This window comes from Lissotriton helveticus, chromosome 2_1 (genome assembly GCF_964261635.1).
Source record: "Lissotriton helveticus chromosome 2_1, aLisHel1.1, whole genome shotgun sequence".
Taxonomy (NCBI): Eukaryota; Metazoa; Chordata; class Amphibia; order Caudata; family Salamandridae; genus Lissotriton; species Lissotriton helveticus.
In genome coordinates, this window is record NC_136059.1 from 522,184,703 (window position 1) to 522,208,287 (window position 23,585).

The 23,585-nt window shown below is 42.2% G+C and overlaps 1 protein-coding gene across 3 annotated transcripts in view; it reads right to left on the bottom strand.

Moving 5' to 3' along the window:
* LOC144819406 (interleukin-31 receptor subunit alpha-like) overlaps positions 1-23,585 on the bottom strand; it is a 720,774-nt gene that overhangs the window by 522,852 nt on the left and 174,337 nt on the right. For all 3 annotated transcript variants that reach the window (XM_078677309.1, XM_078677308.1, XM_078677307.1), the window contains exon 4: positions 21,578-21,701. In XM_078677309.1, the coding sequence (XP_078533435.1) occupies positions 21,578-21,701 (124 nt within the window). The remainder of the gene's footprint in view (positions 1-21,577; positions 21,702-23,585) is intronic.

Genomic DNA, 23,585 nt, shown 5'->3' on the forward strand with positions numbered 1-23,585 from the left:
GCTCACCACCAACATACAGTTACACAGAGACAAAAACTAAAGGATAAATAAAGAGAATGAAGGGACAAAGATGTGCAGTACATAATGTGGTTCCATCCAAATCGATATCCGTTAATAAACATTAATAAAGGATATGAATAAATAATATGTAAATGAAAAAATAAATGAAGAGGAGAACCAGAGGTAAAAAGGAACAAAAGCATACAAAGCAAATGAGGCATATGTTACACGTGAGTTACAAAAACAATATGAACAATAATATATCCAATATGTACTATATAGCAGGGGAGCAGATAATACAGAAAGAAAATCTCAGATAATCGCTTGGTCCCAAGGTATTACTGAGTTTAGTCCATTGGTTGCAGTTTCTAGCATGAAGATATAATATACTTCACGTTTTTTTCTAATTTTGTCAGAGCAGATCCCTGCTACAGGTGTAATTTTTTCAAGCACAAACCAGCGTAAATCAACAGCTGAATGATGATGTTCAAGAAAATGACATACCATAGGGGCAGCTAGTTTCTGTGTACGAATGGCTGATCTGTGCTCTGTGAGTCTAACATTCATGGTACGTGATGTTTTCCCAACAAATGCTTTGTGGCAAGGACATAAAATTAAATACACAATATTTTTTGATTTGCAGTTGGTAATACCCTTACTTTCCACAGTGCGTCCATTTTGGCATATGGACTTAGCTTCAATAGATAGAGGGCATATCTTGCATGTACCGCATTTGAAATTACCATTAATAGGTAGCATGTCATTATAAATACAGAGGGACTCAAGGTAGTGTAGCCAATTGAGAGAATGAACTGTCATGCTCGTTAAGACCAGTGTCGATCGAGTCAAAGAAGTACATCCACTTGAGTTTGCGTGTGTTAAGGATACTAGATATGTCACCCCCACGAGGTCCTAGGGTTGCCTTTTCTAATACCACCCATCTAAGGCTATCTGGGGGGTGTGACGCCACCTTACAATGGTCCACTAGGGGGGCGCCTTGTACCTCACATCTGATCCGGCTCTTGTGCTGTAGGATCCTAACTTTGGCTTTTTGTTGGGTTTGCCCAATGTAGATCATGTTGCATGGGCAAATAATAGCGTAGATAATGTTCGCTGAGTTGCAGTTGCTGAAAGTCTTTAACTTGATTTTATGATGGCGGTATTGGAATTCTTTGGTCTGGATAGTTGAATCACAAGCTTTGCATTGACCACACTTGAAATGTCCCACCGTAGGTTGCATGTCCCACATGAATGTGATCGTGGGTTGGTCTGGTGTCGGTAAAAGTGATCGTACCACAAAGTCTTTGATGCTTTTAGCTTTTTTGAAAGCATGTAGAGGTGTATCAGGCTGATTAACATCATCTGATATCAAGTGCCAGTGGTGATTGATGATGCGTTTAATCTTGTTACTCTTGGTGTTGAAGGTAGTAACACAGACAATGCACTGTTCTTGTTGGTTGCTCGTGTCTCTAGGTGTTAATAGTTCTTCCCTGGGATAAAACCAGGCACGTTTGCGAGCTTGCTTTACCAGACGTCTGGGGTACCCCCGTTGTTGAAGTCGGTTGGCCAATTCATCTGATTCAAGAAAGTAATGTTCTTTATTGGAGCAATTTCTCCGGATTCGTAGAAATTGCCCGAAGGGCAAGTTATCACGAAGGGCTCGTGGATGGTGACTGTTGTATGCTAGCAGGGAGTTTCTTTCCGCAGGTTTTCGATATAGTCTGGTGAGTAGAGTTCCCGATTCATGATAGATTGTGATGTCAAGGAAATTGATGGTTTGATTATCGGATTGGATGGTGAATTTCAAATAAGTGGATTGTTGATTGAGCCAGGTGAAGAAGGATCCCAGTTCATCTTGACTTCCATTCCAAATCAAAAGAATATCATCGATGTACCGCATCCAGAGACCAACTTGGTCTCTGAATGGGTTCACATGATTCAGGACAGTGTCTTCCTCGAAGGCCGCCATATACAGGATGGCAACATCTGGAGCAAAAGGAGCTCCCATGGCTACCCCAGATGTCTGGAGGTAAAATTTGTCGTTAAATAGGAAGAAATTTTTGGTCATCGCTATTCTGAGCAAAGCCACAATAAATTCCGCCGGAACTTGTACTGGGGCAGGGCGTCGTTGCAGGCATCGTGATATCACCGTGAGGGCCTCTTCTTGAGGGATACAAGTGTACAATGAAACCACATCACATGTGGATAATCTCTGGTGGTGAGGGTCAAACGGTACATTGTCAATGATGGTAATAGTATACATTGTATCCCGTAAATACGATGGAGTAGATTCAGCCAAGGGCTTCAGGAAGAAGTCAATGTATTTACCCAATAGCTCGAGGATGGAGCTGCAGCCGGATACTACCGGGAGAGTCAACCATACTTTTATGGATTTTGGGTATTGTGTATAACGTGGCCAAACGTGGGTGTTTTTGGTTGAGGAATTGGAATTCATTATCAGATAAGAAACCTTGGTCTAGGCCAGCTTGGGTTATTTCCAAAATTTCAAGGGCAATGGCTTTGGAAGGGTCAGACCTCAGTAGTTGATAGCTCGTGTCGTCATTCAATTGGCGGAGGATCTCAGATCGGTAGGTGGATGCATCTTGGACTACGATGGCCCCACCCTTATCCGCAGGTTTGATCACTAATTTGGTGTTAAGGGCTAATGATTGTAGTGCTGCCTTCTCGGTCTTGCTGGTATTGTACCTGACAAAAGATTTATCATGTAAGAGTTGTTGCACATCTCTCCAAACAACCGCTTCGTATACCAAGATTTTATGTGACATAGTGTTGGCATAGGGGACAAAGGTCGAGGGCGTTCTAAGTCCCGTTACTGAAGAGTTGAATTGTGGTTCAGAGTTGCGGAAGAAGTACTTGAGTCTGATCTTACGGAAGAACTTGAAGAGTTCGGTGCGCACAATGAAGTCGTCAGGTTTGTGCGTGGGGACATATGAGAGTCCTTTACTCAATACTTTGAGTTTATCATTGTTTAGAGAATGTTGAGATATATTTACAACTGGATTGATGGTCTCTGATGTTTCTACCACCGGTAGGTTTTGTTGCGAGTCATACTCTCGCCATGCTGTTCGGATTGGAACTGAACTTGTTTCGAGGATTGGCCGCGTCCTCCGTCCCAGTTGTTCGGGTTTTGTTTGGGGCCGCGTTGTTGGCCTCTTAGCCAGTTGGATCCTCTGCCACGGGGAGGTCTCCATGGTCGTTGACGTTGTCCTAAAAAAGGATTGAATTGGTGTTGTTGGTGGTCGTAGTCAGAATAATTGTAAAAGTTGCTAGGGCCTGCCTGCTCTTAATCACCTTCGGAACTGTAGGATGAATCTGAGAAAGTTTGAAAATTACGTCTACCTCAGTAGGAACCGCGTCCTCTGTTGGTAAAACGGCCCTAGTTATCTTGGCGAAAGTAATCCTCCTGTAGGTATGGGTATGTCTTTTTCTTGTCATACAGCCGTAAATCCCGGGCTAGTTTTTCAAGTTTTCGATTCTGCGTGGTTAAATCAAAGTCCTTAAGTGATGCCTCCAAGTTGGTTAATGTATCTTTGGCGCTGGGAAAATTGGCGTCGGCAGCGATCTCACGGCTAGTTTGTGTGGCGGTTCCAGTCCCGATTGATTCGGCGTTTGTAAGTAACCCTCCGTGGCTTCTCTCGCCACCCCTCCTAGATTGTTACCAATTTATCTCACGGTTGGACATCACCTAATCCCCGTCTAATTTTCTCAACAGACACTACGGAGTTTCACAACCCGCAGGTCTAAGGCGGCTCCGCCCCCAAACCGCAATTGTGACAGTGAGTCCAGTGTACCCTGCCATATTAGTCACTAGGGGATTATTGTACAGACGCTGCATTGGCCCACTGGCTCTATAGTGATCAGTGCGCCTCCTTCTTTATTTCAGGTGCGATCGTTTTACCGACAACTTTGCTTCCTCTACTATATCGAGGCAGTCGGTAAGCCTGTTTAACCGTATGTCGGTCAAACTTTCTATACGTCTCAGTGCATAATGTTTTCAATTCAAATGTTCCAATTCAAATGTTACGTGTTCCTTTGCAGACACGTATCAACTAATTGAACCCCATGTGATGTCACCACGTACCAACGTGAGATTCTGGACTCGCAGGTACTTTTGACTTATTAATTATCCCACGCCCTGGATTATTCAATGTTCCCAATTATTTCCACGCTAGCTGCCTGACTATAACGCTTCTGTTCACAATAGCATTGTCATAGTCAGAGAGGAGATAGATTTGCCGTTACCATCTTGGCACCATGTGCCTACTACTGTGGAACAATTAATATATGCTGTTAACGTCAATTTCCCAATTGTCCATTGTGCGCCTACCTTGATTTTAGTTTGTTAAGATTCATACCTCGTAGAATAACATAGTTTCCCTTTACACATTTTTATTAGGTTGCCTGCCCCGTCCCCCTTTTGGTCCTGAAGAAGACCCCACAGCAAGGGCACAACTTATCCCTGCATATATCAGAGGGTCGAAACGTCGACAACCACCTTTTCTTGTGTCAACTTCACGCCATCATTGTAACAGTAGTTGTACTTTGTGAAGTATGCCAGTTTATTTAAATGCTTGAACCTTTGGTCATTTTTTTGCTTCGCTATTAATTCGTTAATACAATATTGTTAATTGACTTATTGTCACTCAATCCCTCCATCCTCACATTCTCACTTGACTATCACTTCACTTCCTCTCCCTCCCCCCTGGGCACTATGCAACCGCCGTATATTTCATGATAAATTGCTTGTGTATTGAATACACTTTATCCCGTTGTGAATTAAAACAGTGCGGATACATTAATTGTTTTGTGAATTATAATTTTGTGATTTGTGTTTATTACTTCTGGTTCGTACTGGGACCCCTTCCTCTTAGTACTATTCGAACCCAGGTCCCAGTGACTATGTTTGGGTAACCCCCTCATATATACTCTGTTGTAGCGTCTGGCCCTGGCTAGTCTCAGCCTACCTTTTCACTTGGGATATATTCACAATTTTTAGGTACATCTTTTAATTGCTCTTTTGTTGTTCCATTTCTTATTAGAAATTACTTAATTTATATCAAATCTTCATTTATCCTCTCTACTTCATTTTACCAATTGGTAAGTTTTGTTTTTAAGTTTGTGCCTTATTTTCCAGTACTTATCTCTCTATCCTATATCTGGGATCTCTGCTCCTGATGTTATTTTCATTTATCTTCTATTTTTGAACTTGAGTAATTGATTGTTCTCTTTCTCTCTATTTTTAAACTCAATCATACTATTAGAGCGCTATACCTTATCCTGTGGTCTCTGGTAATTGGCTTTCCTTCACTCTTCTCTTCTCATTTTTATGGTACTGGTCATAGTATCATGTTTGTAGTTTCTGCTCCTCATGGTGTGAGGTTATTATCCCAACACACCGGAGTGGTGTGTTGTTTTATTGTTTATCTTTTTTCTTTTTTATACAGGAGCAATTATCATTCCTGACTGGCTGCTTCTTTCTCTATTTCTTGTTATTGCTGCTTTTAAATTGTGTCTCCTGTTTGTAAGTATTATTCTCCTTTTCTCTTGACATAGTACACCTTTTTACTTTTATTATTGTGTGTTAATATGCTTCTATCCATTTGCGATCTCTGAATTGGACCTGAATTTTCCCTCTTTTGCATGTGGCTAACAGTAATCTCTTAGTTCCTTTGCTGTTAATGATATGTGTCTATATGATACCATCATGTGCAACAGATCAATGTATTATGATATTTGTTTATTATATATGGTATACATGAGTTTTCTATATGTATATAATTGTTATGGTTTGATAAGAGCATATCAGTTTTTCTTTACATCTTAATTTAACACAGACTTTCATGTGTAAAGTACCTATCTTATTATTTTCAAATATGTTCAATGTGGCTCTATTTACTCTACTGAAACATTTTTGATAATATGTATATATATATATCTTTCGGATGAGATTTCATTTCCAGGCTGATTCATCATTTCTTCATCACTTACATATATATTCTCTGTGGCTCGAGTGACTCTACTGAAGTAGTTTTGTTAAAATGTATACATATATATGTCCTTTGAGTGAGTTTTCTTGTCTAGGCGGATACATCTTTTTTCTGTTATGCCCACTGTATATTAATGACTATCACCTATTTTTAATTGTAGTGCAATAGACGGTCACCTGATGAAGGCTGACAAGCCGAAACGCGCGTAGTGTTCCGTATCTACCGCTTTCCCTCCATCATCTTTCTTGTCTAATGCTATGTTCATATTTGTTATGTGTCTTTTATGAATCTCCATGTTATTGTTGTATTTATAATTGATCATCCTTTAAAAATCTAACATTTTGAAATCTAACAAAGAATTATAAAATAAAAACAAAAATATTGATTCAAAATAAAATTTACAAAAATTAAACAACTTTGCAACTGCACACTACTCTGCACCTCTCTATACCACTGCACACTACACCACTCTACGCCATTACACTCTGGGTCACTATTCTTTGCACTGCTCTACTTTGTAACACTCTTCTCCATGACACTACATTATACGCCACTGCACTCTACTCTGCACCACTCTATGCCACTGCACTCTACGCCACTATACTTTTCACTGGTCTGCGCCACTGCTCTCTATGCCACTGTACTCTATGCCACAGCACTCTACTCTGCACCGCTCTATACCACTGCACTCTACTCTGCACCACTCTATGCCACTGAACTCTATCCCTCTCTACTCTGCACCACTCAATTCTGTGCCCCTGCACTCTTCTGTTCACCACTGCACTCTACACCACTCTTCTTCACTCTATACCACTCTACTCTCTGTTGCTGCACTCAACACCACTCTATTCTGCACCACTCTACTCTACACCACTGCACTCTATGCCACACTATTGTACTGTGTGCCACTATATGCTACTGCAGTCTACGCCTCTCTACACCACTTTGCACCTCTGCACTTTGTGCTATTGCCCTATACTGTACGCCACTGCACTCTATACTACACTCTATTGTACTGTGTGCCACTATATGCTACTGCAGTCTACGCCTCTCTACACCACTGTGCACCCCTCTACTCTATGCTACTGCACTCTACACCACTCTAATCTACACCACTCTTCCTCAATGCTCTATACACGGCTCTACTCTACACCACTCCATGCCACTGCACTCCACACCACTGCACTCTACTCTGCACTACTCTACTCTACTGCATTCTATGCCACGGCACTGTATGCCAGTCCATTCTAGGCCACTCCAAGCCACTCTATGCCACTGCACTCTAGACAATTGTACTCTACACCATGCCATTCCACTTCCCACTCTACTCCACTCCAGTGTGTGAGAAAGTGCCATCTTTCTTGCATTGGTATGCCCCCACTTTTTTCTGACTGCTGATGTGCTTTGATTGAGTGTGCCCTGGGCTCCTGCCAACCAGGTACCCAGGGCCTGTGTTCCTTCCCTAAAATTGTGTTGAAACGGAAACCCAATTGGCATCTCTGTCCACCTGTCAGACTCTAGTAAATGGTACCCTAGGTACCCAGGGCATGGTGACCAGAGGAGTCCTCTAGGGGCTGCAGCACTTATTGTGCCACCATTATGGGCCTTGCACCCTGGCACCCACACACTGCCTTTCCAGGCTGAGTGCCTAAGTACCGAACTAAACAAAGAGTCGACATGGCACACATCCCTGTGTGCCATGCCCACAAGCCCACTACCCTGGCATACATCAGTCACCCCTCTAGCTGGGTGCCCTATGCCAGTGGTGAGGGCACAGGTGCATGAGTCCTGTGCCCCTACAGTACCCTGGGCCATTCCTGGGCACTGTAGGTGCAGTGATGCCATTAAGAGTATATGGTGCTGGGAGGTCGACATTACGAACTCCACAGCACCATAATGGCCACACTGAAGACTGACAAGTTTGGTATCAAACTTCTCAGCACATTAAATCCACACTGATGCCAGTGTGGGATTTAATGAGAAATGCACCATAGAGGGCATCTTAGAGATGCCCCCTGAAACCTAACCACATTCCACGTCTGGGCTGAGTGGCTGCAGAGGCTGCCACACAGTACACATGTTGCTGGACCCCTGGGTGGATAGCCCCCGCTCTCCCGGGCCTGCAACAATGCACATCCCAGGCGAGGTGCTAGGTCTCCTCCCCCAGGATGGGTGGGGGAATCTTCAAAGGCATGCTGCCTCTGTGAGCTTCTCCAGACCATTTGCTGTACCCAGCAACTGGCCCCCACCAGTCCAGACCCCCACTCTGGTGGGGATGACTAGTGGGAAAAACTACGTCAGGAAGGGAGGTGTGCCAGCCTGTGCCAACCCCACCCCTCAGATGGGGGAGACGAGGTGAAGCACGACCCCGGGCTTTGACCATCTTGAAAATGGGTAGCCCTGCCCAATCACAGCTAGGCTCCTGTGCCCCTCCCACAGGAGAGGAGCAGGCTAGGGGGTGTACCCACCCCAGGACAGGGACCTATTGGTTCCTGCCCTTGCCCTACCTCTAACGCCCCTAATTCAGTATTTAGGGGCTCCCTGAACCTTCCTTCCTTAGATCCCGATGCCGAATAAAATGGAACAATCTCGTCATATCGTTTACCTATCCTGGCACGTCGTTGTCATCTGCTATTTAACAACTTTCTCGCTAAGGAATGGGGCATCCCTAGGGACACATAAACACGCCACCCAGATAGCCATATTTAATATGCTATTTTTGTCTGACTGGCGATTTTGTTTACTGTGGCGTTCTACGAATAAACCGTCACCTCATGCTAGCGCATGTTTATTAAACTTGCCTGTACAGCAGCACATCCAAGATCGTAACGCGCTCCCGCTGTAGCCTTATACATGGACAGTACATATCCTTGCCTAAGAATATGTTACCTAGAAATGTCGACTAGCAACGTTTAAAATTCATAAATGAAAATTATTTAGTTGCTCTGTGCATTCATGTTTAAATAAAATCTCTGCTCAATAAAAGTCTGATAAAATCGTAAACCAAATCTAAGATTAAAATAGAACAGAGTATCTGTCGCCTTGAATGGAATAACAATTCTATAACTTTGGCTGACCTATCAAATACACACAACTGGCGACTACTTCATCTGAAGTTAGGATAATATTAGCAGCATAAGTGCAAAGGACTTTTAATATATTGTTGTGTGAAGGCTTTTACGACACAGAATGTTGAATCTTTGTAAAAAAACTAATTGTAAAAATGATGTATTTTATCTGCAGATTGAAAACTCCAGTAACTCTTGATGTCGTATATACATTATGATGAAAATCAGAGAAATGTACAGAATGTACAAATGAAATTTGAATAGGTATTGTTTTTTACTGTTTTTGGAGAATAAACAAAAAATCTTCTTCACGCTGATTTCTTTGGGTGTCCCACACCCTTTCTCTCCTCTCCCCCCTTTTTTCTATTTTGAAAAAACTCTTGAAAAGAATTCTTGAGGCCCATGAATAAGCTTTTTTTGGTAACACTGTAAAATATTAGACTTAGAATATCTGTTCACTAATGAATGCATGCCAACACCATTGACCCTTTGCAATATCCTCACTCCTTTCCCTATCTTTACCCCTGCATTTCTGCCATATAGTAATGTTTGGGACTTCTGTAAGTTAATAATAAAAAACACTCAAACACAAAGTATTATGTTTGGCTTCCTTCCCCCCTTCAAATCCTCACTTTGCAACTTTCAGTTACCTTCCCGTATCCTTTCTCTCTGGGGTCACTTATTTTAATTAGCACTTTCTATTGAAACATATATCTCTCCTTCTTTTACAGCCTTGAGAAAGCCCTGGCACCAATCGCCACAGAGGGCGAAACACGTGTCGGCTGTCAATGTTCGAATCTGCATTAATAAAGATTGTGTTTTCTAAATTGGAGCAACCTTATCATTTGAATGGCATCTTGAATTTATGACAACTGGATTCAGCCTTAAAGTAATACGTATATAATAACGGAATACATACTCTCTTCTTTCTCAAAACTGTACAATTTTAAAGCTCCAAAGGTCCAGTGCTTTGAGTATGTTTCCTTTGCCTTCACAAAATCTCGTGAAAACAGATATAGCTCTGGAATCCTTGGACCTTTTTCCTTTAATTGTTATGAACCCCTCAAAGTGGTGGTCGCCCCTGAAGAGTCTCCGTCCCCGAGCCTGCAGCCTTTGTTCATTTTTTATCTTTCCCATTGGATAACATTGAGCGCCCGACGGCTCAAAAGCACCCTGCACCCAGCCGCCCGAGTGCCGCTGGTCGTGCCACCTTTGCCCTATCCTACTTCCCCCTTTGCCCTGAACAAGTGACCAGGAGCCCAGCTCCCACAGCCGCGTGGCCTGCTAGCCAGCAGCCACGAACCGGAGGCCCCCTGCCCCTCATTGGATAACATTGGGCCTAACTACCTCTGCACCCGGCTGCCCCTGTGCCGCTGAGGGTAAACCAACTGTACCTACCTGACCCTGGGGGACCCCTGAGTCTATGCCCAGAACATTAACTTCACCAGTCGAGTACTCACCTGGAAACCGGTAACTCACTTACCTGCCATTGGATAACATTGACTGGCTTGACTCGAAAAATCTTCTAAGTGTGAAGTTTTGGAAACTTAAAATATTCATATAAAATCAACCGCATTCCGAATTCCGAAGTTCTCACCTGTGATCAGGAGAGAAGCCATTACTGTACCTTGTAGCCCAGTACTGAACCGCAAAAGTAATCCTTACCGAGTTTACTAGTAACCTGTATTTTCTCCATAGGAATCCATTGTCTGCTTTTCTATGAAATTTCTCCTAAGTGTCTACTTTTGAAAACTTGAAATATTCTTTAAAAATCATACGAAATACTGAAACGAAATTACTTACCTGTTTTTAGTTGAGACCCAGTGCTGACCCTAGGAGCCCAGCACTGGATCACAAAAGTAACAAGATCGTACTTTACCTGCAACCTGACTTTTCTTCAATTGGATAACATTGCAAGATTTCTGTTGAAAAGTTTCTAAGTGTGAACTTTTAAAATAGCTTCATGTTCCTGAAAAATCACTGCAATAACTAAAATGTTTTTACTAAATTGTTTTCAGCTTAGACCCCAGGATTGAGTCTAGGATCCAGTCCTGGAACTACCAAAGTAAACTACAAAGTAATCCACTGTGTTTATATAGGAAAACCCATTGAACTCAATGCTAAATTGTGTGTAGAATTATGTTGCCTACTGCAACCCCTGTACTTATTGTGTTTACAAAGTGTATTGCCTTTCTGCTAAGTGCTCATCTGAGACCTCTCATATTGAGAACAGTATATTTTGATATAAAAACAATTGGCCTGGAGTACAGTCTTTGAGTTTGTGAAACCTTTTGCTGACTGAGTGTGTACAACAAATGCTTTACACTGTCCTCTGGTACTGCCTTACTGCTCGACCAAGCTACCACTTTAGAGAGTAAGGTCACACCTGGCTTTAACCTCTGTTATACCTCTGTGGTTTGTGGACTCTGTACACACTGTGCCTTATTCTGGTCCAGTATATATATAGCCACTTTCTCATACACTCCATTCCACATATATATATATATATATATATATATATATATATATATATATATTCTCCAACTCCCTTAGAAAAGGGAAAAAGTTCGCACTCACAAAAGGGTTTGGTCCCAGTCTTTCCGTTTTATTTGTCAATGTTTCAGCATTCCAAATCACAAAAACCAACGCGTTTCGCAACCCACCGGTCGCTTGTTCACGGTAAGTTTCACAACAAGTAACGAATCCCTCTATATTTTCGAAGGAAACGCCACACCCATCATGCTGATGACCTCACTTCCTGTGAAGACACAGGAAGTGTCATGGGAAATGTAGTTTTTTAACATTATTTACAATTTTTATGTGCAAAAAACGATCTGTGTCCTTAATACATTTTCATAGATAACAAGAAGGATTTACCCCAAATTATATCTATTGGCTTTTTGGCATTATACATTTTTGAGAGTAACATAAAGGTTTGCAAGAGTTTAACATATTCATGCCCTCCAGTGGGCTGATTTAAATAAAGATGAGGGGAAAGGTCATCTAATTCGTTTGTATCTGTCGGGGTGTATTCCAAAGCCCAAACCCTTAGGCTATTATATTTCCATCCCTAAACCGAACGCGATATCCAAAACATTCAAACCCTCCAGTGGGTAATAACAAAATGGAATTATAAATTAGTAACCATTCCCAGGTTTCTTCAGGCCTAAATTCATATAAATTTATGAATCATCCAATTATGTGCAAAACCCAAACATCCCACAGTTGTCCCAGGATGATTTAGTTCTCTATTGGGTTACCTTGAATTGATGTTCATTTACACAGATCGTGATTATTTTTGTATTTTTTGCGGTTTTTCCTAACCATAAAAGAGATTATTTTGTAAATTTCAAAAAAGACTTTCATTTTCTGTTCACAAAAGGCAAAAATTAATAAGCATAACCATAACACACCTCCCCCCACCTACAAAATCGGTACTTGTAGTTTGCTCAAATAGTAGAGTAATATTTACAAATGAACATAGAGTTCTTCGCTCTGATTTAATCCCCATGGGGTCATTGTTCGGAAATTCAGGATATGTCTTGATTCCCTGCGTCTCAGTTCTTTTTCCTGATCACCCCCTCTCTCAGTGAGGTCATCAGCATGATGGGTGTGGCGTTTCCTTCGAAAATATAGAGGGATTCGTTACTTGTTGTGAAACTTACCGTGAACAAGCGACCGGTGGGTTGCGAAACGCGTTGGTTTTTGTGATTTGGAATGCTGAAACATTGACAAATAAAACGGAAAGACTGGGACCAAACCCTTTTGTGAGTGCGAACTTTTTCCCTTTTCTAAGGGAGTTGGAGAATATAATTGAAGCAGGGCTCTGCTTGGCAGTTCGGCACCGGTGATGGGAGCGCCATGGGATTACAAATAACTTTGAGCCAAATCGTACAATATATATATATATATACACACACACACAAAAAAGCCAAAGGTTACAGGGATGTTATAGGTCAGTCCAGATTTTTACACACACAAAGCCATACAAAGTCAGAAGTTATAGTTATACTTTACTCAAGAAACAATAACTTGTGCACTAAGATATCTCGAGCCCGCCATACACAGTTTTCTCATCAATAATTTTATTGGAAATGTTATTGTGATATTATCAAATATGTCATAGAACATGTCATGACTGATGTGGGATAAATAGCAGTGCATGGTGAGGGCGTGAGTTATAGTTACACTACGGCACAAGTTATAGTTTCTTGAGATAAGCATAACTGCTGAATTTCTATGGTTTTGTGTGTTCAAAATCTGAATGTAACTATAACGTCCCTATAACCTGTTTTTTCAGTGAATTTCTGTTTCTTTTTAATGTAAAGTAATTTTTAATTACCATACATTAATCCAGCTGCTGCCGCGCATGGCCTTCAGATGTTCACTCTCAGGGGACATGGGTGGAAGCTCTTAAACATCAACAAGCTGTTTTTTTTATTGGTTTGTAATATTTTTTTGTCTTCAACCATGTTCCTTCTGATTAGATGGTGACATCTAGGAATGGTAGCGTGGTGTTGCTCATAGAGTATGTGAATTTCAGTAAGCTGGAACAAGTGTCAGCCATGCTTGAAATTTCTGCACAATGTTCTAATTTCCTTCTCAAATGATGAGTATATTGTCTATGTAACGTTTCCCAAAGATAATCCTTTGTTTGTATGGGTTGGAGTCAGTCAGTATGTGTTCTACCTCAAAATGGCTGATATGTAGACCTGCCAAGCTAGGGGCGAAGGTGCTGCCCATTGATGTTCTATGGGTCTGTAGAAACAATGAACCCTCAAATTCAAAATAGTTCTCCATCAAGTCTAGTCTGTATCATTCAAGTATGAAGTATATTTATTTATTTTTCACACCTCTTGTATTTTAATATTGTATGATGCATTTTGGCATTTTTGCAAAGGCCATGTGCTACTTAGTACTTAGGTCCATTTGACATTTAAGGACCGATTCCGATGTGGTTAGGAAGGACTCCTAACTGCATTTGCTCCTTCCTTATGGGATCAGGAATGTGTCTTTCCAACCGAATCAGAAAGGTTTCCGACCAACCGCGTACAATGCAAATTAGGTGTTAGGACTATCCCAATCCGAACCCGACAGCATTTGGAATGACCGAGCTGTACGGAGCAGAATCGCGCATTTCTACGAGCCGCGTTGCCAAACGACCAAGTACGATGATGGATTCGGACAGCTTTTCTGAATTGTGCCATCCGACTCGAATCAGCAGCAGGAATCAGACTTTGGAGCCTGTAGCGGGCCCCCCTGCACCCGGAGCCTTCCCAATCGGGCCCGTGGGGATACCCATGGGTTCCCCCTTACAAGCCATGCACAGTGTGACAGGCACCAGGGGGTGCCCGCTACAGGGTGCCTGATTTTCCTCAGCCACCCCTTTCTTCGATTGGAGCCTATGCATTCAGTCGGAACATAGGCTTCCATTGAAGTCAATGGGAGTCCAACCCAATCGTATCTGGAAGAATCCAGATGCATCGTACTCGGGCTATCAGACTCTCCCAATCCGAGTGGGTCAGAAACCATTCCCAAACCCATTCGGTTGGGAAGATTTCCCAACTGCATCGGAATCGGACCCTTAATAGAGAAAGAAAACTTGAGAGCACTAAGACTAATGATGAGAACCAGCACTACTACAACTCCATCCCCACCATTGCAGCCTCTTCATTGTGAGAATGCTTTATGCAACACATACAATAAAGCATGTCATTGTCACTAGTGGTGATTGTTACTTACTATCTCACTATTGCCATAGGGCACACAAAAGGTGGCCTAAATATTGGGCTGACACTGAACATGACCGCTTGTGAAAGTTACATTTAGGGTTGTTAATTTTTCAACAGTTTTTCTTGTCTCCCCAGGATATCGGCAACAAGCACTTTTTTTTAAGATACAAAAGTGAATGTGCTTAAATTAATACTTGCAGATAGAACTGGTAGGGACTGTCCTTACAAAGTAAAAGGGATCTGTTCACATAAAGGTCCTGATGAAAGCCTATCGACCCAAAAGGGCATAGATGGCTGAAACATGTAGACCTCCGATGTGAGATGTGAAGGACTAGTGGTGCATCCCCATGCATCTCATGGTTTTTTAACCGTACCTCTATTCCAATTTTGTATTAAAGTTGCCTGTTCTAGGATAGGAGGTAATTTGAACCATCTCTACAGACCGTACCTTATTCTATATCCAGAAACTCTTCATCCTGGCGGAGGTGTTACCTACCTGAATGATCCCATGGTCAGGTAGGGAACCCCATGATGAAGCTATCCACTAGGGTGCACCTCTGGAGATTATATGTACCCCTGGCTGGAACTACTGGGTGAAAGTCTCCTAGAAACTTACTGGTGAGACTCTGGAATTAAAATTGTGAAATTTCACTCTCTTTTGATTCACTTGCTCAAAGGGTATGTCGAATTTGCAATTTTTTTCAGCTTCTCCACATTTATACAGCTACCTCATGATCATCACTACTAAAAGACATGAGACTGAGATGTCGAGAAGGCTTGTGTACTAATTTTGGAAAGCAATGTCTGAAATTTGTGTGAAACACAGTTTATTGTAGACTGCAACGGAAGAGAAGCTAATGTCACAAAGAAAGACCAGTTACTGGAGAGGAAAAAAAAGTTTCTTCTTTATAGGAAAATCAGGGTTGTCATTGCAAACATATTTTATGAACACAAATCTTGAACACAAAACTTTAAAAGAACTTGGCAAAAATGTGTGGATACTACAGAAGTTATGGATCTTTCACCTCCCTCCTTTAAAAAAGAGCTAGCTATGCAACGTTGACGCAATTTATAACTAAGCAGTTTGGAGGAACAGGAGCAGCATTTCTCATGCTTGCTCTTTCTTACAATTACTTCTTTCAGAATTAGTAGATAAATGTGCCCAGAAACATAGCCTACTTTCTCAAATCCTAAATGACTGCCTTCAGTCTCCTATAATGCTTGATCTTTTCTTGGTTTGACTAGTAAGAAAACGTATCCATTAATATCATCAAAAGTAATTCTTATGTTCCATATGAATGCAGCATTTGACAATCTGAATTGAGGTGTGCAATTGTAAAAGATCCAAACAAATTTACTACCTGTCGACCGTCTGAAATCTATTATACATTGTGACCAGATCTACTCGACCAATTTGAAAAACTCTACCAGTAAATGCTTACCCACCCTGTATACCATTCTTTGCTAGGCCACACCTCATTGACTGGTTGACAAAGGAATCCCTCAGCATAGACTTAAAGATATGACCTAATTGTACTTCAGTAGAACTCGTATTTCTTTTTTCAGGTTCAAGCTGAGCATCTGTGGGCAGGAAGCACATTAACTAAAACGAACAAAATCATAAAGTGCACAATGGTATCTGTTCAAAGTACTATGACACTGGAATTGGTTCTTTGATCTTTGCTCCTCAATGCATTCTTTGAAGGAACACTGGGATCCCATCAGACTACATTTACATGATGTTGCATTCTTCGCAGTAATGTACTGTAATTTTCTAGTGCATCATTGGCGTTTCTTGGAAGAATAAACCAAGTGAACATTTACACTTACAAATTGTAACATGAAAACAATGCATATAACACCATTATGCCTTGGATATCTCATTTCAAAATCTAATGGATCTCAACAGGCAGAATATAAAAATGTGAATAAACACCTAACAAATGTGCTTTACATTCTCAGATTATGAAAAATATATCTGCAAATAAGACAAGGTAGAAGTTAATTTCAGTGCAAAGCTGTCTTGCAGTCCCAAGCCAGAACCTTACATCTATTTATGGGACAGCACAAACTAATACATTGTAGCTGTTTTTTCATCGCATCAGGAAGAGAGATAGACTAGCGAATAACAATATACTGGCACGGGGAACATCCATTACGATGCGGTGTTTACACCACACTACCATTACAACGCTGGATTTACAACGCAAGTTGTTACCACGACTTGCGCTGGAGGGCGCTCTAGGCTAAGGAATAGTAGATTTACTATTCCAACACCTTCCCTACTGTACGTAGGCTGGTGTTGGAATAGTAAATTTTACTATTCCTAAGTCCAGCACCCTGTCCTGCCCAGATGGCGGGCACTAGGACCCTAGGTCAGGGGTCGGGGCAGGGGACACCGGACACCACTTCCGGTCAGGGGAGGTGGCCGGGGAGAAGGGGACCAAGCGGGCACGGGGCAGGACGTGTCCTGAGCGGCTGGATATATAATGAGAATAAACATACTTCCAAACAGCACCTGTCTCCTGTGATCCTTGGGGGACTCTCTGGACACGACAACTGGCGACGAGGGGTGATGAAGCACACGTGTAGAGGTGAAAGCAGAGCTGGAAAAAAGTGATACCAGGAGCCCACCCTGGGTCGCGGCAAGCAACGAGACCAGGAGCCCACCCTGGTTCGCGCGATCAGGAAAGGAACAGCGCAGGAGCCCACCCGGACCGCGAGGAAAGAAAGATCTCCACTCACCGGTAAGACCCGATGAAACTAATAGAAGCGAGCGCGAAGATTGAAATAACGCGCGGAGTCTCGCGAGAGCGGCCATATTGAAGCCAGGCAGAGCGACCAATAACAGCCAGAGAAAATCGAGCGGCCATCTTAAAACCAGGCAACGCTCGGATTGGCCCCGAAGTCTCGCGAGAGTCTCGGCGGCCATTTTGAAGTCAGGTGAAACAAACCAATAAGGTAGCTGAGAGCCTCGGTGGCCATTTTGAAGTCAGGCGGACAAAGGAAAAGGAGAAAAAGTGCAGAGAAGAGCACTGAAACAAAGGAAAACAAGCACAAGGCAGTGCAAAGATGAAGAATCAACAGAACAAAAGGAAAAATAGACAAAAAGGTAGCACAGAAAAGATGCAAAGAAGGAAACAGTGAAATAAAAAGGAAGTAGAAGACAAGAGTGAAAAAAAAGAGAAAACAAGCACAAGGCAGTGCAAAGACGAAGAATCAACAGAACAAAAGGAAAAATAGATAAAAAGGAAGCACAGAGAGATGCAAAGAAGGACATAGTGAAGTAAAAAAGAAAATAGAAGACAATAGAGACAAAGGAAAGAAGATGAGAAAGCGCAAGCGCCACCAAAAGCACAAAGAAAAAGAAAGATGCCAGAGCAAAGGAGTGAAAGACAGTGCGCCCAGTATCGCAGACCTCTCCCATTCAACCTCTCAGAGCCGCAAGTGGGGATAAGATGAGAGCGTTGGGTTAGGAGATTTGATCCGCAGAGGAACATTGATTTTGAGCGATATACATTCACAATAGCGTTTCAACATACGGATGAATCGCTAGATGATTTTGCGACGCGACTGCAGAAACTAGTAACTCACTGCGAATTCGACAAGTACGACAACGAGCAAGCAATTCGCCTGCGCATCATCGAAGGATGCCGTGACACGGATTTACATGCAAGAATACTGAAGGAGCCAACCTCCCTGGAGAAGATCCTGTCATTAGCATGGGCTGAGGCAAGAGCGACAGTGCAAGCAAAACAAATGGAGCGGGGGAAAGAACGGCAAGTCGAAAAGGCACACCGTGTGGCAGAGAGCAACCGCACAAACAGCTGGAAGAAAGGGCTCAATGGACAACGGACAAAGAAGCAACCTGAATCAACCTGCTACAGATGTGGACTTGAGTTTCCACACAGAGGCACGTGCCCTGCAATGGGTCAAACGTGCAGTAAATGTAACAGAAGCAACCACTTTGCCAGTGCATGCCAGGTACTGCAGTACAGAGGTGAAAGGGTAAGATTGGGAGGATCGCGGATGACAGCGAGCAGACATGTCAGGCATGTGGAAACAGCAAACAGGAGCTCCTCGATAGAGTCAGGAGAAGAAGAGGAAGAAGAAAAGGTAGAACGATTATACCTTATGTCAGACACTGCTGCCATGCCCAACGATGAAGGCAGAAATAAAGAAAGCATCTGCCTCGTGGACAAAAACACAATAAAGAAGACAGAGTCTGTGACCATAGAAGTAGGACCACACAAAGCACGGTTTGTGCTAGACAGCGGCGCAACTTGTAAAATCATGTGTGTGTCGGAATATGATAAGATGGAAGTGAAACCAGTGCTGACGCCGTCAAGGGTCGAGGTATTCACATGGGGATCAAGAAAACCAGTGACAAACATGGGCAAGTTCACAGAGAATCTGACATACAAAGGCCAAACAATAAAAGAAGAAATTCTCGTGCTAAAAGGTGACATTCCAGCACCGTGTCTACTGAGCAATGTCACAGCCCAGGTGATGGGCCTCCTCGAAATGACATACAGCATGTCAGAGAAGAAAAGCATCTTGAAAGAATATCCCAAACTAATTCAGGGACTAGGGAAGCTAAAGGGCCACCAAATAACACTGCACATTGATGAAGCAGTAATACCAGTAGCTCAACACCACCGGCGAGTGCCAATACACCTGCAACCGCAAGTGGAAGAAGAGATCGAAGCACTGCTCAAACAGGATATCATAGAACCAGCTGAAGGACCAACACCCTGGGTGTCACCAATAGTGGCAGTACCAAAAAAAAACACGTCCAAGATTCGCATCTGTGTCGACATGAGAATACCGAACACAGCAATTGAACGCGAAAGACACCCTGGACCTCACCTCGATGATATGATCAGTTGCCTGACCGGCATAAGACGCTTCTCCAAACTAGACCTGTGCATGGGATATCATCAGCTGGAACTAGACCCTCAGTCCAGATATATCACGGCGTTTTCCACGCAACTTGGTCTTTTCCGATATAAACGTCTGAGTTTTGGAATATCGTCAGCGGCTGCAATATTTCAAGAAACAATAAGGCAAGTGATAAGGCCAGTGAAAAATAGTCTCAACTACAGTGACGACATCCTGGTGTTCGGCAAATCAGACGAGGAGCATGACAAGGCACTGCGAGAGGTGTGCTCCCAACTAGAGCAGGCGGGGTTGTCGCTAAATGAGGACAAGTGTGAACTGTGACGAGAAGAATTGGTATTCTTTGGCCACATCTTCTCCAAAAAAGGAATGCGACCAGATCGCAGCAAAGTGGACACGCTAGAGAAAGCAAGACAGCCAAGCGACATTACAGAATTAAGGTCATTTCTTGGCCTTGCTAGCTAATGCACAAGGTACATAAAGGACTTTGCCACACTGAGCGCACCCCTGCGAGAACTAACAAAACAAGGCCAGACCTTTGCATGGACAGAAGAATGCAGTAAATCATTTGAAGAGATCAGGCACGCCGTGATGGCAGTAGATCACCTGGCATACTTTGATCCGCTGCTCTGCACCGAGTTGACGGTGGATGCCAGCCCAGTAAGGTTGGGGGCAATACTGGCACAACATAGACCAGGCAAAGACTCACCAAGGTGTGTAGTGGCTTACGGAAGCAAGTGCCTATCAGACATTGAAAGAGCATTCCGGTCAGGAGAGGTGGCCGGGGAGAAGGGAACCAAGCGGGCACGGGGCAGGACATGTTCTGAGCGGCTGTATACATAATGAGAATAAACATACTTCCAAACGGCACCTGTCTCCTGTGATCCTTGGGGGACTCTCTGGACACGACACACCCTACAGCGCACGTCATGATAACGACTTGCATTGTAAAACCAGCGTTGTAATGGTAGTGCGGTGTAAACACCACGTTGTATTGACATACAACTTACTGGCACATGCATCAACAATGCCATTTGCGATTCTTTATAAGCGAGAAATAAGGATTCGCTAATAAGGAATAGCAAAGGGCTATGCATGTAGAAATCGCTAAAAAATAGCAATTTCCTAAACATTCCTTAATTGCGACTCGCAAATTGCGACTCGCATTTTAAGGAATACCTCACCATTCATTCCTATGGGCCTATAGGCCCATAGGAATGAATGGGAAGACATTCCCAGTTTGCAATTCTCAATTAGAGAATCGCAAATTGAGAATGCAATTTCAAGGGTACCAGGGTGTCAAAAGGACACCCTGTTGCACCCCTGAAATCTGCATACGAGTACATCTTGCACACACACATGCCCCAAGGCCATGTGTGTGTGTAAAATGGAACTTTGAAAAATGCACTTTAAGTTCAACTTCATAGTAATTTGCTCCCCCTATTAGCGAAATCGCTAGTTTTTTTACTTTTATGCATTGCATTTAAGGAATCTCAATTTGCGATTCCTTAAATGCAATGGCAATTTAAATAATCACAATTTAGAGATTACTTAAGTCCGGATTTTTGCATTTGGGATGATGCATCCCAAATGTAAAAATACTGGTCGCAAAGGGGCAGATTCTGAGAATCTGCCCGTTTGGGACCGGTTTTTGCTTTGATGCATATGGGCCAAAGTGTAGAAGAATATATAAAGAACTTTCATATGCAATTATTATTACTCAGTTAAACCAAGTACTTATTTACAACACGTGATAGGGTGAAAGGCTGTGCAAACCAAAGCTGCATTGGAACCAGTGAACTGCAGACCACACTAGATCTCAGTGACAGTGCTTGACGTGTTCATTTTTATTAATATCTTTAATACTTACCACTTTAAATGAAGTGTATATGTAGTGTTTTCTTTGCTGAAAAGATCAGGCTGCCAAGAGCAATTCATGTAGCGAATAGAAGTATTTATTTGCTCAGAATAGCACTTCAACTGATCATGCCAATCTGTAAAAGAAAGAAATAATATAATAGTATATGTGAATATCAAATATTGTGTATTGTGAGCCATTTAAAAGTCTGTTGAAATGTACTGTACCAAGATATTTCTCACAGGTGTTTAACAACAGGACCTGTTATTTCACTGTTGTATATTATCTGCCATATTTCGTCTTTCCTGGGCTTGAGATAAGTTGTACAATGGTTAGGCTGTATAGTAATATAACAAAAGTGCTCCTAATTTATTTTGAGTTTGCTAAATACAATGACATCCTCCCACTACAGGTTAAGGCATGATAAAGGCACGGGTGATCTTTATTATTCATAATTATGGTTGGCCCTTATCAGTTCCAGTACAGGAGAGGAAATATATAATAATTCTAATTTATTTGGCGTGAAGATTGGAATATATGCAGATGACTGTCATCTCTTTCTTGAAGGTTTACGAAACTCCAATATCCCTTTGCTAAAAGCCTTTAAAGTATTTAACACTTGAAAACTTATGTAATGTGACAACCAAAAGTAATACTTGGTAATATGGATTACTCCAAGCATTTTTTACACCATTCAAACCAATGTTGACACCCAGACAATTCAAATAAAGAGCCCTGCACTATGAAAGAACTGCCATCTGCCCATGCTTCATCTACCAAACTAAGTGGTGCAAAAGGGGGTGGTGATGGACGGAGCATCTGAACCAATCAAACACTCACACCCAGTCAACAGATCTGGGTTTAAGCCATCACCGTTCTTTAGCCCACTCTGCCACCCCAGTTCAGACATGGCCATATGCAAATCAGTCTGACTCTGTGCCTCATGGGAACAGTCCAGCCCGAACTGCCAAGCCATGCCTTCCCTGGACCGGATTCAAGCTTCCTGGGACCGGTTTCTGGCATTACAGCCGTCTTCAGCCAGGCTTGCTTGAATCCAGTGGCACAGTGAGCAAGGGACTCATGTCTGAGCATACCCTGCCAACTTATGGCGAACAAAGCGGTACAAAAGGGGGTGGTGATGGACGGAGCATCTGAACCAATCAAACACTCACACCCAGTCAACAGATCTGGGTTTAATCCATCACCGTTCTTTAGCCCACTCTGCCACCCCAGTTCAGACATGGCCATATGCAAACCAGTCTACCAAACTAGTCATCCATATTTTAAAACAATAGACAAAAAATGCTATATAACAATAAACCACCACTTAGATTACTTTGGCTGCATGAATTTTCCAACCTTTAGAATTATCTTCTTGCCTCCTCATCTGGATCTTTAGAGCAAATTATTATTGGGTTGTAACAAAGGCATATTTGCCATCTAAAGTTTTATAAAATGTTTACTCCTAAAACTAAGAACTATTGTGACAAATTATTCCCCACAATGTACCTACAGAAATATTTTGTATAAATCTCTTAAAGGCTATGTACAGACCCCTCGTGTGTACTTCTACATCTTATTCTAGTTCAACCCCACTATATAGATTTTCGGCAAATACATTTCTGTGCCAAACTATTGTTTGGAGGAAAATATCTATGTGGCTGAGTGAAAGATGAAAAGTGGATCCTATATGAAAGACCATCGAATGTTGCTGGCTTCTAATATTCTTTCTCTCAGAAAGTAGTGAGCCCACATGCAAAATAAGCAAGGCGCTCTTAATTATCAAAAAATAAGTTGCTATTCATATAGGATCAATTTTTCAGAGAGGTCGTCTATTGATTAACATGGACTTACCACCTGTTGAAATAATATCTGTTCTACTTATATGGACTGGGATGTCAGAAAATCTCAAATCAAACTAAATAATATAATATAATGGAGACAAAACTTTCAAGGAAGCGGATAAACTTCGTGTTGTAAGTTTCGTGCAGATTTGTTGAACTGCACCAAAGTTATTAAG